Raw genomic sequence first — 14182 nt, forward strand, 5'->3', positions numbered from 1 at the left:
CTAAATGCTTGAACTAAACATTTATGTGAATATTTCTTAGCTTTTTTCCTGCTATTTTTATTCAGAAGGAAAAAAGTGCCCCCACCACCCCCCCCCCCCCTGGATCTGCCCCCGAGTACTTCCACTAATTTGGTAATGTATCACTCATTGATCAGATTTCTACAGATTAAGAAGCTCTGCCAATATGAAATGAAACCAAACACGTATAATATGTTTTTAAATACATCTGTCATCAGTATTTATTTGCTTCGTTTTACCAGCCCAATGCCAGTCGCCGATGTTATCACTTCTGTCGTGCACGAGTCAATTATTTCATTCGTTCACTGTTGGCCGGTATCTACTAACGTCCCTGGTGTTATTGTCCATAATGAGTGTTCCGTGTGATGGTCATATCATTGTTCGTTCTGGGAGTGGAGTACTTGAGATTGGAGTATGTGAGGAGGAGGATGAGGAACGGATGACTTAGTCGTGAGATTGGTTGGCGTAGAGGAAGGACTTCTTCTTCTGCTTGACGCGGTCCTTGCGCTGGAGCAGGGTGAGCTTGGCGCGGTTCCATCTGAAGCAAAAAATTAAGAAATCGGAATGAAAATGATTTGTTTCAAGGTTTTAAGGTATGACCAAATATCAGTCAGGACAGTACATACAGATTCTACATGCTACATATTATGCTAATGTTTTAGGAACAGTCAAACCCTAGAAATCTGGAATCTCTGAAGGTTTCACAGGAGGAGTCCGCTGATACATTTTTCTTCATATCTTCCATTGGCTATACAAAACACACTAGAAAGAGAATTATTATGGGAAAGTTTCCTATCCAAATTCACTGAAGTTCTTCATGACCGAAATACCCTCAGTCGCCAAAGCTTTGAATCAATGTATTTCATACGGTAATTCCAGCTGTTTTTTGGCATCTCATCATAGGGTGGATGATACATTGATTAGCAACCCATTCAAGTGGAATTTGCAGCATTTGATGAGGTTTAAAAAAAAAAAATCCCAATAGAGTAGGGCAAGTCCAAGGTCTACTGCTGTCACATAAGTATAAAAATGATCCAAACAAAATCATTTTCTTTCTTTCTTATCTGGTCTTATTCAATCTCTAGTGGGGATGTGAACCTGATAGAATCATCATGCATCTAGAAAACTGATGATGTTGGTGACTTACAGATGTAGGAATTATGGGGTCTGTAATAAATCTGATGAACTTCCAACACAATATACTCAAAACAGAAGTACAATTGATGCACCAGAAACCTTTGTAAAAGGACACACAATTTTTTTTCCCAGCACGAAACTATTATAAATTTAGCATGCAGTTCTTCTCATTTGCAAGCTTGATGCTTTTGCAATACCTAATTTCTTCACTGACAAATCTTTCACCTACTAAGAAGGTTTGTACAGAATTTTGTGAGTGGTTGAGTTGTGATGCCACATTTGCTCCTGCAACTATTGCTTCAGGCTTTATTTCAGCAAAGGTTCAGACTCAGGTATGGTGTCGAATCCTGGACTCAAGGTAACTTTCCGGTTGGGAAATTGAGGCCAAGCAAAAGTTGTAGGAGCAAGTGTCGTAAAACCTTCTTAGAGTTATGCAGGCTCTACTGAATCTGATCTCTTTTCAATACAAGATGTTCAAAACGGGAGGAAGGAGCTCTCACCTCTTCGTCTTGCCAGCAAACTCCTTCTTAGGCTTGGCGTCGGGTTCGGCCCTGATGGTTTCATGCGCCTTCTTGTACATGGCTTCAAGCTGAAAACAACAAAATAATATCACCATAGTAATGGCAAGCTTCTTGTTTAGGACTCATTTATGTCAAACCATGATGCTCCTCGTGCTCCAATATCCTATCTGGTTATAGCCAAGCAGAATAAAAATTTACAAAATACCTTTTAATCTATGAGAGCTTTTTTGATTTACTATTAAACAAGCAAGACTTCATTGCAATTGAATCACTTGAAGTCTGTTATTGTCCTGTGTTTTTTTTTCTTTTTTCAGAGCTTTATTAGAGCAATCCAGAGCTAAAATCGCTTATCGCTCCATACATTTTTTTTTCTTTTCTTCACTACATTCAATCAGCTTGATATCGAGTGTTCAAGCAAATCAGATACAAATTTACACCTGGATGGAGAGCGGCAAACTTCTGTTAATTTATTTGTTTCTAAAGGATGTTACTTTCCAACATTCTACAAAAGTTAGAAGCACAGTTATCTTCTGTTGAGAGACGGAAGAGCAGTCGTGTTGTTGTTATCCTCAGTCGCCAAAGCTTTGAATCATTGTATATCATACGGTAATTCCAGCTATTTTTGGCATATCATCATAGGGTGGATAATAACTTTAACAATTTCATTTTTCTGAAGGAGATACGACTACAGCATGTGGAAAATGACAAGTATCAGATAAAAAAAACAAAATTGTCCCTTTTAATATCTTCATCACCCTTTCCAATCGCAAGGACCCGCATCTGGCAATTTCATGACTAAGTTTCAAAAAACGTCTCTTTCAATTTCTAAATGTTGATCTTTCGTTTAGGATTGCCTCTCAATTTACTAAAGGTACCACCCTAATCAAGAGCCCATTAGACAAAAGTATTTAAAACGTTTGGCCAAACTCCAAAACTCCCTTATCCCATCTAGAAGTTTTTACTGCATACATGTTACAAGTAGCTGGTGAAGTACTTACTGTGTCAGGTGTGATGTCATTCTTGATGAACTGAGAGAACTGGCGTTTGTAAGCATCGTCATCCTCGCCCTGGAGTTCCTTCATGTAGTCAGAAACGTGACCTCCAAAGATGTACTTCCTGTGGACCTCAGCGCTGAACTCGCTGCTCTCTGAATCGTATCCAGGGAAGCGCTTGTTGCTGAGAGGGAGAAAGTGTCAGAGAAAATCTGAACATTAATTGTGTACAATTATAACGTAATTCTCTATGGACTATAGCTTGGATAATACAAACATGATATTAACTAGATGGATCTTCCACAACATGCAGTCAAAAATTATGCCTCTGCAATATTCTTGGCAAGATGAAATGCTTTTTAGCACGACATGGGCGCAGCCAATATCTTGAAAGTGTGACGTACCAGGCTAACTTGTATCATGCACCAAGCTCTGGTTCAAAATATTTTTTGAATTGAAAACCAAAACCTTTACTTTACTCTACAACAGGATTGACTTTATTGCAACTGAGGATATGAAAGTGGAGGGGAGAGGTTAGGTTGGGTGGGGTTCGCTGGCTAATACATTCCTACATCATCATACAGAACTCACGTTTCCCATCGCTAGAAATACAAGTTCCTCGTGACCAATAACACCCTCAGTCGCCAAAGCTTTGAATCAGTGATTATCATACGGTAATTCCAGCTATTGTTTGGCATCTCATCAATGGGTTTATTGGTCAATGATCGTCATTGGTAAAAGCCTCCAATATTCTAAATTTATATACAGCCTAAGAAAAACTCAAATCTAGGGGGTGGTATCACATCTCATTCATATACGATAATCCAAAGTTCTAAAATAACAACTATATTCAATGGAAATAAATGGCAAATGAGGCGAGTATCAAACGCTACATGCAAATTCACTTATCTAATCTATCTATGTATAATAATAATAATAGGCATTTCTATAATGCCGTCTATCTAATTTTTTTATAACGAGGCACATTTAATATTACCCCGGCTTTAGCCTAGCTGCCATTACAGCGCTCCAGCATTTCAAGGAATTAATTCCTGCCAGGTACCCATTCACATCACCTGGGTTGAGTGTGGCAAATGTAGATCAATGTCTTGCCAAAGGACATTAGTGCTGCGTTGGGACTCGAACCGCGGAACTTGTGATCGACAGTCCGGCGACGTATCCACTCAACCACAACACCTCTGTATCTGTATCATACGATACAGAAATGTAAAGCACCTTATGCTCAACGTCATTTCTATTTGCTGTAGTATTTTCTTTTTTTCTTTTTGGACGGTTTACCATGCCATTCAACAAGTCCGTAATTTCTCACCTGTGTGGGATCTCCAGACCACCATCTACGGCGCCTTTGAGTGCCCCAAACACCTTGGCGCCAGTGGTGGTCCTGGCTAGACCGACATCCAGGAAACAACGGAAGGCTCCTGCCTTACCCTCCTCGGACTCTACCATGTAGTCATCGCCATCTGGCTCTGTCTGACCCTCGTAGATACCGTCCAAGTTGAACTTCTTCAGAATCTGTTCGGATGAAACAAGATATGATTCATGACACACTGAATTCTGCACATTGATCTGTGTACATGTGGGCAGATTTCAACATGATCTAACTACACCTGTAGGTGATACAATGGTTAGCTCAGGGTTACATCATCCTGCCTAAAACTAGGAGTTGTCTTAAAACATCACATGAATTGGTCCACCCTTGATATCGCAAGCTCAAATCTATGTATTTCATGAAATAATCCCACTTATTTTGGTTGCATCTCAAATTTGGTGGATGAATGCTGGATTTTTATCTTCAAATAAGTTGATATGTCACCAAAAAAAAAAATGAAAATCAACTGGCTAATCAAGCAATTAGACCCTTCATTTTTTGTTACCACTTGCAAAGACAACAGAACTGTAAAAGTGAAGAGTGACTTACCCTGCGAGCCAGGAGTAGTCCTGTGCAGTATGCTGCAGCATAATTGGTCAGCCCGACCTTGACACCATAGCGGGGGAGTTCATGAGAGTATGCGGCGCATACAATGACATCTCCCTCCAGCTTGGCATACGCTACCTGTAGTGGAAAGGGAAAGCAGAGAGATAAGTATAAAAGCACCCTCTTAGGCCATCATTCCACATCTTATGGTTTGGATCAATAACTTTGGATTCAAAGCCCTAGAAAAATATACCAGATGCATGAGAAGGATGGGCAACAATATCTGTTTGCAATGCATCCACTCAATATCTAATCTTAAGGCCTTATCTTAATTTTTAGGTCTGTAAATGATATTCTGTCTTGTCTAAATTCCCCAATCATAAAGCTCCAACAGATGACATGGTTTTCCTAAGGTGCAATTCACAAAGGCTGAAAAATCTCTCATAATACAAAATGGAAGAGTAGGACTTTCTTTTAGAATAATTTGCCCTCAGTCGCCAATCTAGAATCATTGTTTTTCATACGGTAATTCCAGCTATTTTAAAGGCATTTCATCATAGGGTACATGTGCATAGAGGGTAAAAGGCCTGTACCCTTTTAAAATAAAAAGTGTTTAAAAATGAGGTTCTTCATGGCAAAAAAAATATTCAATTATTAACTGGGGTTCCAGTTGGATTTGTTCTTCAGAAGAAAAAAAAATGCCTGAAATAAGAGGTGACAGAGCCTGAAAACTGACATCCCTGAAATAAGAGTATCTTTATAGAAGCAACTAACCTGACATGTGATATTCTTGTTGGTGAAGCGAACGATCATGCGGTACTTGGGTGTGTTGTACTTGTTCTTGTCTTGTACAACCAAGAAGCGGCGGGCCTGGTAGTCAGTCCTGCCTTCACGGCGACGCCTGAACTTGACCTGGTACCGCTTGAAGTACGCCTTGTTCTTCACAACTTTCACAAACCCCTGTACAAGGAAAGTAAAGGAACATTTTAGACAATTGCAAAGAAACATGTTTGGGAAGTATTTCAGAATGAATTCATCACGCTATTACCCAAGGCCGTGCATAACCGTGTAATGAAGTACTCGAGTACACTCCCAGGCTTACAGGCGAATACTTGAATACTCAATCGCCATGTTTTTTTTTGTTTTTTTTTAAATGACAGCCGAGCAGCCTTACTATCATCACAAGCCAATTTTATGAATTAAAATGACAAATATGTGCACTCCAAACCTTGGCACTACCTTGTGTGATTGTTGCAACAGAGGATGAGATAGTAAAGGGGAGGGGTTAAGTTGGGTGGTTTGCAGTGGCTCCTTCTTCCTAGACCGAAAACTTCAGTCTCTCTAATCGTCGGTTGTTCCACTGAGACTACGTCTGGCTCCACTAGACCTCCGATTATAGAGACTGAAGATTGTCCTATCGGGACTGTACGGAACCAATGGTTCGGTTCGGCAGGACCGCGATGAATGAGATATGCTACGAGATTTTCACTCTTTACATCCTCACACATGCTGCAATATGACAATAATTAGAGTCTAATTAAAAATAACATATATATAGCTTATTTGACTTACGATAGCTTGCTCATTTAGATCCTAAATTAATGATTAATCCGAGAAAGTCTCGTCGTCAACATTATTCGTCTTGGTTTTAGTTGATGAATATTAATTTTTTCTTTTCGAACGTCCAATAGCTACCGTAGCTACATACGAGTCGGCCCGGCTTGACCAACGAACTCCCACGAAACGAGTGCTCTGATTGGCCATTGGCTATGTTTTGGTAGGTGGACCCGGAAATATATCGGCCGCCGGGTAATATTTCGAATGCATGAACGTAAGTGCTTCGCGGTTCTGAGGAACAAATTGGATAATTCATATAAGTAAGTCCGAAAATTTCACATTCTATAATAGGTTAGAAAATTTCGAAAACTGTAATTAGGAGATATATTGACCGACCTAATTTACATCTGATTTAGAAATCAGGAAATTAGATCTAAATAAAGAAAATCGGGGGAGAAATGTCGGTAACGAAAAGCTGTTACGCTGTGGCTCTAATTTACCCCCACGGTACGAGATCTCTGGGTTGCCATCTGTATTGGGGAATGACAACAAATGTCAGTTTTATTAAAGAAATGACCCAAATCAGATGGTTATTGCTGTCTACCTTCTTCCCTACTTCATCATAGAGAAGTCAAGTTTCACAGCACTATATTAAAATAAAATACAAGTTCCTTGTGACCAATACATCCTCAGTCGCCAAAGCTTTGAATCAGTGATGATCATACGGTAATTCCAGCTATTTTTTGGCATCTCATCATCGGGTTTATTAGTCATTGATCATCATCGAGCGTCACTTTCAAAAGACTTGGAATGTCCTAAATTATATCCAACCAAAAAAAAGGCCTGAAAGTCTGAAACCAATCGGGCAAAGCTCAAGAACTGGTATCTTTTGATTGGTATAACATTTATTACATTCTCATAAGATGTGATAATCCAAAGTGGTAAAATGAGAACTAAATGTAGATTACATGGAAATAAAAGGCAAATGGGACAAGTACCTGTGCACAACAAACGCTACAGCCGTAGGCCTACTCCCTTTTCTATGCATTACATGATTTCAACTTCAATTTCAATTTTATTTCTGTTTCCAACAAAACAAAACAATTGCAATCATTTAAAAAAAATTAGGAATAGATCTAGACTCTAGTCTATGTATGGGAAACACATTCAGAACATTGGAAATGATTTAGAAATGTGAAGCAGATAAGTTTGGCCAGGTTTGCGCGGCACTAGATGGCACCATCACACACACATACTGATGTGTGAATGCTCTTTTTGCAGTTAGTCGGCAAAGTAGCTGGCTACTTCGTTTTCTGCCCAAAGTGCGGCAATTTGTTTGTGTGCAACTTCAGTTTCGAGACACATTATTACGCACCATCAGGTGTAGGGTTATCTATCTGCGTCTTGGGAATACGACAAGGAGTCCATTTTTGGCATTGCCAAGGCGCAGATTAATAACTTTAGGCCTTACTACCGCAGGGCAGGGCGCCAGAGAAAAAAAAATCTAACAATCCTTATTTTTCAGGATGCGATTTGTCTGCGTTAACAAAGCTATCTTTGTTTAACAGCTGGTCCGAGAATAAGGATCGTCTTCATGAATGGGGATTTTAGAGGACGATTCTGATTTTCGTTCTGCGCGATGGCGATGTGAAAAACGGATTGCGCATTGATTTTCTCGACGCGTTAATAATATGAGCGATAAATCCAAAGGAAGACAGGGAAATGGGGTTGTTTTCTTACACGGAATCTTTTTTCGCATCACCAGCACACGGTTTGAGAATCAAAAACCTGCACAGCACCAATGAAAAAAAAAGGTCCACGGTCTCCAAAAATGGGGACGTTCCCCATTTTTTAAAGACGCAATTTGGCCATGTTAATGAGGATATCCTCGTTTCGGCGGACGATCCTGGTTCTCGGACCAGCGCCCCTCTTGCTCAACAATTCACCAATCGTTCTGGAGTAAATCATGAAAATGCAGTTCACACATGGCACAGCAATTAATGTTGTGATTAGCGCCCTCAACGATGCTACCAGAAATTCCAATGCAATTTGCATGTTGCCAAAAACAAGATTCATGACACGAGTAAGGACCCTAAATAATTAACTAAAGGCAAAGGATGACATAAATAGATACAAATAATTACACTCTGTACACTGGTTACTAAGCGACTTGAAAATAGCGATTATAGCAAGAGACCGCATGTATAACGAGCCAAACATTATCGCAAGTAAGAATTCCCGACACGTAGCTACTAAACGTACATAAAACGTGTGGCACATACAGACACCTCACGGAGATTAGAGCATAAAAATCGAATAATATCACACCTAAAAATAACAAATCTTGAGATCCTGTGAGAATGGTGGTAAATTGGATTAATTCTTGTTCATATCATTATTGTATTTCGTAATTTACTACATTACCATTATTGAAATTTTGCCCTGATTTCAGGGTCTTTTTTGATAGCATCGGCTGAGGGCTGATCTTCGAGGGGAAAAGGCTGTTTCAACGTTATTAAATGTTATTATGAAAAAAATTGATTGGAATTTCAAAAAAAGGAATTGAAAAATATTTTAAAAATAAACAAATGAATAAATTGTTATCTAAAATAAATATATATGTTCAATTTTATTTATAATCATATATTATTTACCAAAACTTCTTCCTATTACAACCTCAAACCTCCACGTCACTTCTAACCAATCAGCGCTCTCTAAATTGGAATAACAATATGGCGGCCTTGTCGAAGTTATTGAAAATTTGTATCAAAACAAAACAAGCCTAGCCAGTTTCAAGATCTATCTTCTACACAGAATTGAGGTAGGCCCTAATCTTTTTTGTATTAGAAATTTCGTCATGGATTTTACTTCTGTGTCTGAACTGTTTGAAGCTAGCTAGCTGGGCCGGGGGCAATGCATACAATGAAACATGATCAAAATCAAGTACGCGTAGGCCGCACAGCTCAGCTCAGGCCATAGCCACGTGCACAGCCCCCGGGATCGGCGGGGGACTGGGCCGTGAGATGGAGCTGCTGGCTGCGGGTGCTGTTGCAGCTGGGTTTGCATTTTGGAACTTTGGGATTTAAACTTGAAGTTAAGGGGAAGTCTGATATTAAGTTGGCTTTGATGATAAAAGCAGAACAATTAGAGAAACACATTATGAAAGTTTGACCAATATCTGATTTAAAGTAGATCTAGGACAAGTAGACTAGGTCTAGACCCTAGATCTAGATCTATGATTATGAATTTTTTGAAGTTGTAAAAAATACAAGTTTAGGCTAGACTAGACAGCAATAACCATCTGATTTGGGTCATTTCTTTAATAAAACTGACATTTGTTGTCATTCCCCAATACAGATGGCAACCCAGAGATCTCGTACCGTGGGGGTAGCTATAGGTCTAGCCAACAATGGCAGCTTTTTTTGTCAAAACATTTTCTCCCCGATTTTCTTTATTTAGATCTAGTCTAGACCTAGATCTAGACTAGGTCTAGATCTAATTTTCTGATTTCTAAATCAGATGTAAATTAGGTCGGTCTATATATCTCCTAATTACAGTTTTCAACATTTTCTAACCTATTATAGAATGTGAAATTTTCGGACTTACTTATATGAATTTATCCAATTTCTGTGAAACTACGTTCATGCACTCGAAAATGTAGACCGAATTTTCCGTCTCTTTCGTTCGTTAGCCTAGCCTCTTATTGGGGTAGGGTCGGCCGGCTCTCTCTTTAGAGACGGAAGCCGTCTATACACATGCTCTTGACAACGCCACGGCCATTTCAGGTCGTAGCGTTTTGCCCCCAAAATCCCCCAAAATGTCATTTTACCTCATGCATTGATTATTTAAAATTAGGAGAAGGTTGTTATACTACATCGATTCCACTTACCAACTTGACCGTATAACGCGTTTAATGGTCCCTTTTCAGGAAATTACGGGTCAAAATCGACAGCCGTGTTGAAAGGCATGCAGTGGTGCTCCGTAGTCTTCCTGCGTATGTTGTTATTTTTTATTTATTTAAATCTCATCCCTTCTAGTCTGTGCGCAAGGCAAAATGATTATGAAGGAGATGCTGTGATAACGTCATTACGAACTCGTAGCTCGTGCACATTGATTTCCATGCAGGCGCGTACGCAGGGGGGGGGGGGTGTTTGGGGGGTTAAACCCCCCCTTTGGTATTTTTATGTGTGTAAACCCCCCTAAAAAATTCCTAAAACATTTTGGGGGATTTTGGGGGCAAAACGCTACGACCTGAAATGGCCGTGGCGTTGTCAAGAGCATGTGTATAGACGGCTTCCGTCTCTAAAGAGAGAGCCGGCCGACCCTACCCCAATAAGAGGCTAGGCTAACGAACGAAAGAGACGGAAAATTCGGTCTATCGAAAATGGAGCTATATGACCCGGCGGCCGGTATATTTCCGGGTCAACCTACGCCAATGGCCAATCAGAGCACTCGTTTCGTGGGAGTTCGTTGGTCAAGCTGGGCTTACTCGTACGTAGCTACGGTAGCTATTGGACGTTCGAAAAGAAAAAATGAATATTCATCAACTAACACCAAGACGGATAATGTTGATGACGAGACTTTCTCGGATTAATCATTAATTTAGGATCTAAATGAGCAAGCTATCGTAAGTCAAATAAGCTATATATATGTTATTTTTAATTTGTGTTATAATTGCAGCAGTTATGAGGATGTAAAGAGTGAAAATCTCGTTGCATATTTCATTCATCGCGGTCCGGTCGAACCGAACCATTTGTTCCGTACAGTGCCTCACAGAAAGAGGTCCCCAGACTTCAGTCTCTATAATCGGAGGTCTAGTGGAGCCAGACGTAGTCTCAGTGGAACAACCGACGATTAGAGAGACTGAGGTTTTCGGTCTAAGGCTAGACTAGACAGAAATAACCGTCTGATTTGGGTCATTTCTTTAATAAAACTTGTTTGTTGACATTCCCCAATACAGACAGTAACCCAGAGATCTCGTACCGTGGGGGTAGCTAGAGCCAGCGATGTACAACTTTTCGTACATGACATTTTCTCCCTGATTTTCTTTATTTAGAGTAAAGTTAGATCTAACTAGGTCTAGATCTAATTTTCTGATTTCTAAATCAGATGTAAATTAGGTTGGTATGTCATTTGTCCTAATTACAGTTATCAAAATTTGACAACTTAATATTAAATGCATAATTTACGGACTTACTAATATGAATTATCCAATTTGTATCTCAGAACTGTGAAACAGTACGTTCATCATGCACTCGAACATAGACTCTATCATGACCCGGCGGCCGATATATTTCCGGGTCAACCTACCAAAACATAGCCAATGGCCAACCGCAACCCACCATCGGTATACAGTTGTAATTGTATTGACTATTGTGCTGCGGTTTGCCGTGAATCCTGTGCAAAAGTGTATACTAATAATAATATCATTGTTTTCCCGAAAAATACCCCCAAAATAACAAGAAAATTGACACAAAACAGCTAATAAACATAACAACGTTTAACTCATGATCTTTATTTGGACATTTAATGAATATTTACTTCATTTTGGGTATGTTTTAGTACATGTAGGTCTAGGGTATTTCCACGCCGGAGTAACGCCAACGGGTCAAATTTTGGATAGGTTTCTGAACAAGTGCCGACATTGCTAATGCTATGTATTTCATGTGCTTTTCTTGTAATCTGAATGTAATTCATCTCTCGGGCTGCTATTTTCAGTAATTTTAATCAACCAATTGATGACTAGTTTTCATTTTCGTTTTCAAGATGCAGGTAGAAGAATGGGGTCCAATTGAAACAACTGAAGTAGCACCATGGCTCAAACAAGTAGTGATGAGGACTTGTTGCTGAAGAACGTGGCAGATTTGCGCCGGAAGCTCATTCGAACTGAACACAACTTGCAACTTCTTCAGACACCAGGACGAGATCATGATAGGTAAAGGCTACTGGAATAAAATTTCTGGGGATAGCACTCGCCCAATGTACCAGGTTATAATAACCTTGTACCTTATGGTCACGGTGTAGCTGGTTATTTGCTGCCATGTACTGCTCTACTACTGCCAGCAATAGTAAACAAATCCAGTTTTTCTCACTCAGCAACAAGAGGGCAACACATAAGTAGTGACATTGGCTAACTGATTCTACTATTCTTTAAGATGTTTAGGCCTCCTGGACAGTGATAATGTTGGCAAGTATTTCAAATATCTCCTTTTTGGACCTAGATTGGAATGGATTCACAACAAATTTTTGGAATAAGCGTTGTTAGCTGAGCTGCTCTGGTTTTCTATTACAATTTTACAAATATGTACATTCCTTGAAATTCCTATATCTCATGAATTTAATTGTGTACATTCACCTTTCTTCTTTTTTTTTAAAGATACTTGGATGACTTTGAGTACAATGGGGTTCCAGAAGAAGATGACCAGGTACCGGCCTTGACCCTGGATGACCTGACTCCTGACCGTTTGGCCTCATCAACATCATCCTTTAGATCAGATCGGAGTGACTACAGCCGAAAGAGCTCTAGAAACTCACGATCCTCGACCACTCGACAGAGCAGCAGGAAAGAAAAGGTGGGTTCTAATATAGAAAATGATTACTTAGCTTATAACTTAAAAGCAATTTGCAGTTTCAAATTGTTTTTGGAATTTGAGTAATACCATGATTTCCAGTTGGGGATGTGGAAATCAGTTGATCTCTATTATGTCTGAAATGTAGAATACTGGTATGGGCAAAATTTAGAATGCATCAAAATGTTGAGTATATATCAAGATATGTAAGCAAGAAGTTCCTACATTTACGTGTATGTAACCACCATAAATCTTTCTACATTTTTACACCAGACCAGATAATGATACTTCTCTGTTTGACAACAATCTCATATTGTGACTTTGATTTACAAACAGACTTCTATACGTCAAGATTTGTACCTGCTTCAACTTCGCCACATTCAAACACTGTATCAGGACTACCCTTATGTACTAGTATTTGGAACTTTAGACAACATTATTTTTTTTCTCTTATCAGTATGAAAGTGAACAGGACATATCAGCCCAGCCCTCCTCCACCTCTCTGATGGGTGCATCCGCCCTCGATCATGACGCAGCGGAGAACCGCCATCTTCGCAAGAAGCTCAAGGCGATCCGAGAGGACAACAGCATACTGGTGGGAGAGAACCACAGTCTGCAGAACAGGATAGAGAGCTCCCAGTATGAGCTCAGACTTTCTAAAGGCCAGGTAACACAATTGTTGGCTACGGACAGATTCTTTATAAATCCTTTAAATTCAATGTTTTTAAGTTGCTGGATATTTGAACAAGTAGCTACTTTCAAATCTCTTCAGAAAAATGGTCTTTCTTTACAGAACCTTGCAATATCTAGTTCAATAGAGACACTTTTACAACGGATACAAAACATTGCTGTCTTTATTATTCATAAAGGAAGTCTTTATGTTATGTGGCTTATACCTCAGTCACACCAACAAGATCGAACCCGGACCGATGATGGACCGAAACACACTTTATATTCGCGGTAGAGGTTTACGGTACACCATGTGTACGTCGTTTCGGACAGGTTGACTGTCCGTCTTCAGGAAGACGGACAGTCAACCTGTCCGAAACGTCGAGTCCACTCTCCTGCTCCTGCTCTGCAACTCTACTCAACTCTCCAACTCAATCCAGTCTTCTACTCAAACCTCTCATCCTATCTACAACTTTCTGGTTTACAGTCCTTTTCAGGACTATACTCACTTCCGAAAGATACTCTTCCTTCCAACCTCCACTTTCTCGCCTTTCTATTTCACTTCTATTTTCTATCCACTTTCCTTAGTCCTTCTAGGACTTTACACATGGTGTACTGTAAACCTCTACCGCGATTATTCATACCACCATGCAAACCTTCAAACATCACACTTTATATTGTCCCCAAAATCAGTCATTTAAAAGTCAGTGTGGAGTTGTTTTGAAGGTGCGACTCGGGTATAAAACAGGCTTTACAGAATCTATTACCTATATTTTTGTTGAC

At 39.7% G+C, this 14182-nt stretch overlaps 2 protein-coding genes across 3 annotated transcripts in view; one reads left to right on the top strand and one right to left on the bottom strand.

The window, feature by feature from the left end:
* Positions 1 to 209: 209 nt before the first annotated feature.
* LOC752626 (60S ribosomal protein L5) lies at positions 210 to 8705 on the bottom strand. Its single transcript, XM_030998163.1, has 7 exons — positions 8586 to 8705; positions 5379 to 5564; positions 4608 to 4742; positions 3999 to 4201; positions 2675 to 2852; positions 1656 to 1744; positions 210 to 556 (listed from the first exon to the last, which is right to left on the bottom strand). The coding sequence occupies exons 1-7, from the start codon at positions 8586 to 8588 to the stop codon at positions 463 to 465; spliced, it is 888 nt and encodes a 295-aa protein (XP_030854023.1). The 5' UTR covers positions 8589 to 8705; the 3' UTR covers positions 210 to 462.
* A 145-nt stretch (positions 8706 to 8850) lies between these two features.
* Positions 8851 to 14182, top strand: part of LOC591670 (coiled-coil domain-containing protein 18) — a 31174-nt gene continuing 25842 nt past the window's right edge. Inside the window, exons 1-4 of one of the 2 annotated variants that reach the window (XM_030998161.1) lie at positions 8851 to 8982; positions 11928 to 12096; positions 12538 to 12733; positions 13188 to 13397. In XM_030998161.1, coding sequence (XP_030854021.1) covers positions 11975 to 12096; positions 12538 to 12733; positions 13188 to 13397 — 528 coding nt within the window. In that variant the 5' untranslated portion in view covers positions 8851 to 8982; positions 11928 to 11974. The remainder of the gene's footprint in view (positions 8983 to 11927; positions 12097 to 12537; positions 12734 to 13187; positions 13398 to 14182) is intronic. The other variant, XM_030998162.1, reaches the window with a different exon arrangement.

This window comes from Strongylocentrotus purpuratus, unplaced genomic scaffold, assembly GCF_000002235.5.
Source record: "Strongylocentrotus purpuratus isolate Spur 01 unplaced genomic scaffold, Spur_5.0 spur5_scaffold_4, whole genome shotgun sequence".
Taxonomy (NCBI): Eukaryota; Metazoa; Echinodermata; class Echinoidea; order Camarodonta; family Strongylocentrotidae; genus Strongylocentrotus; species Strongylocentrotus purpuratus.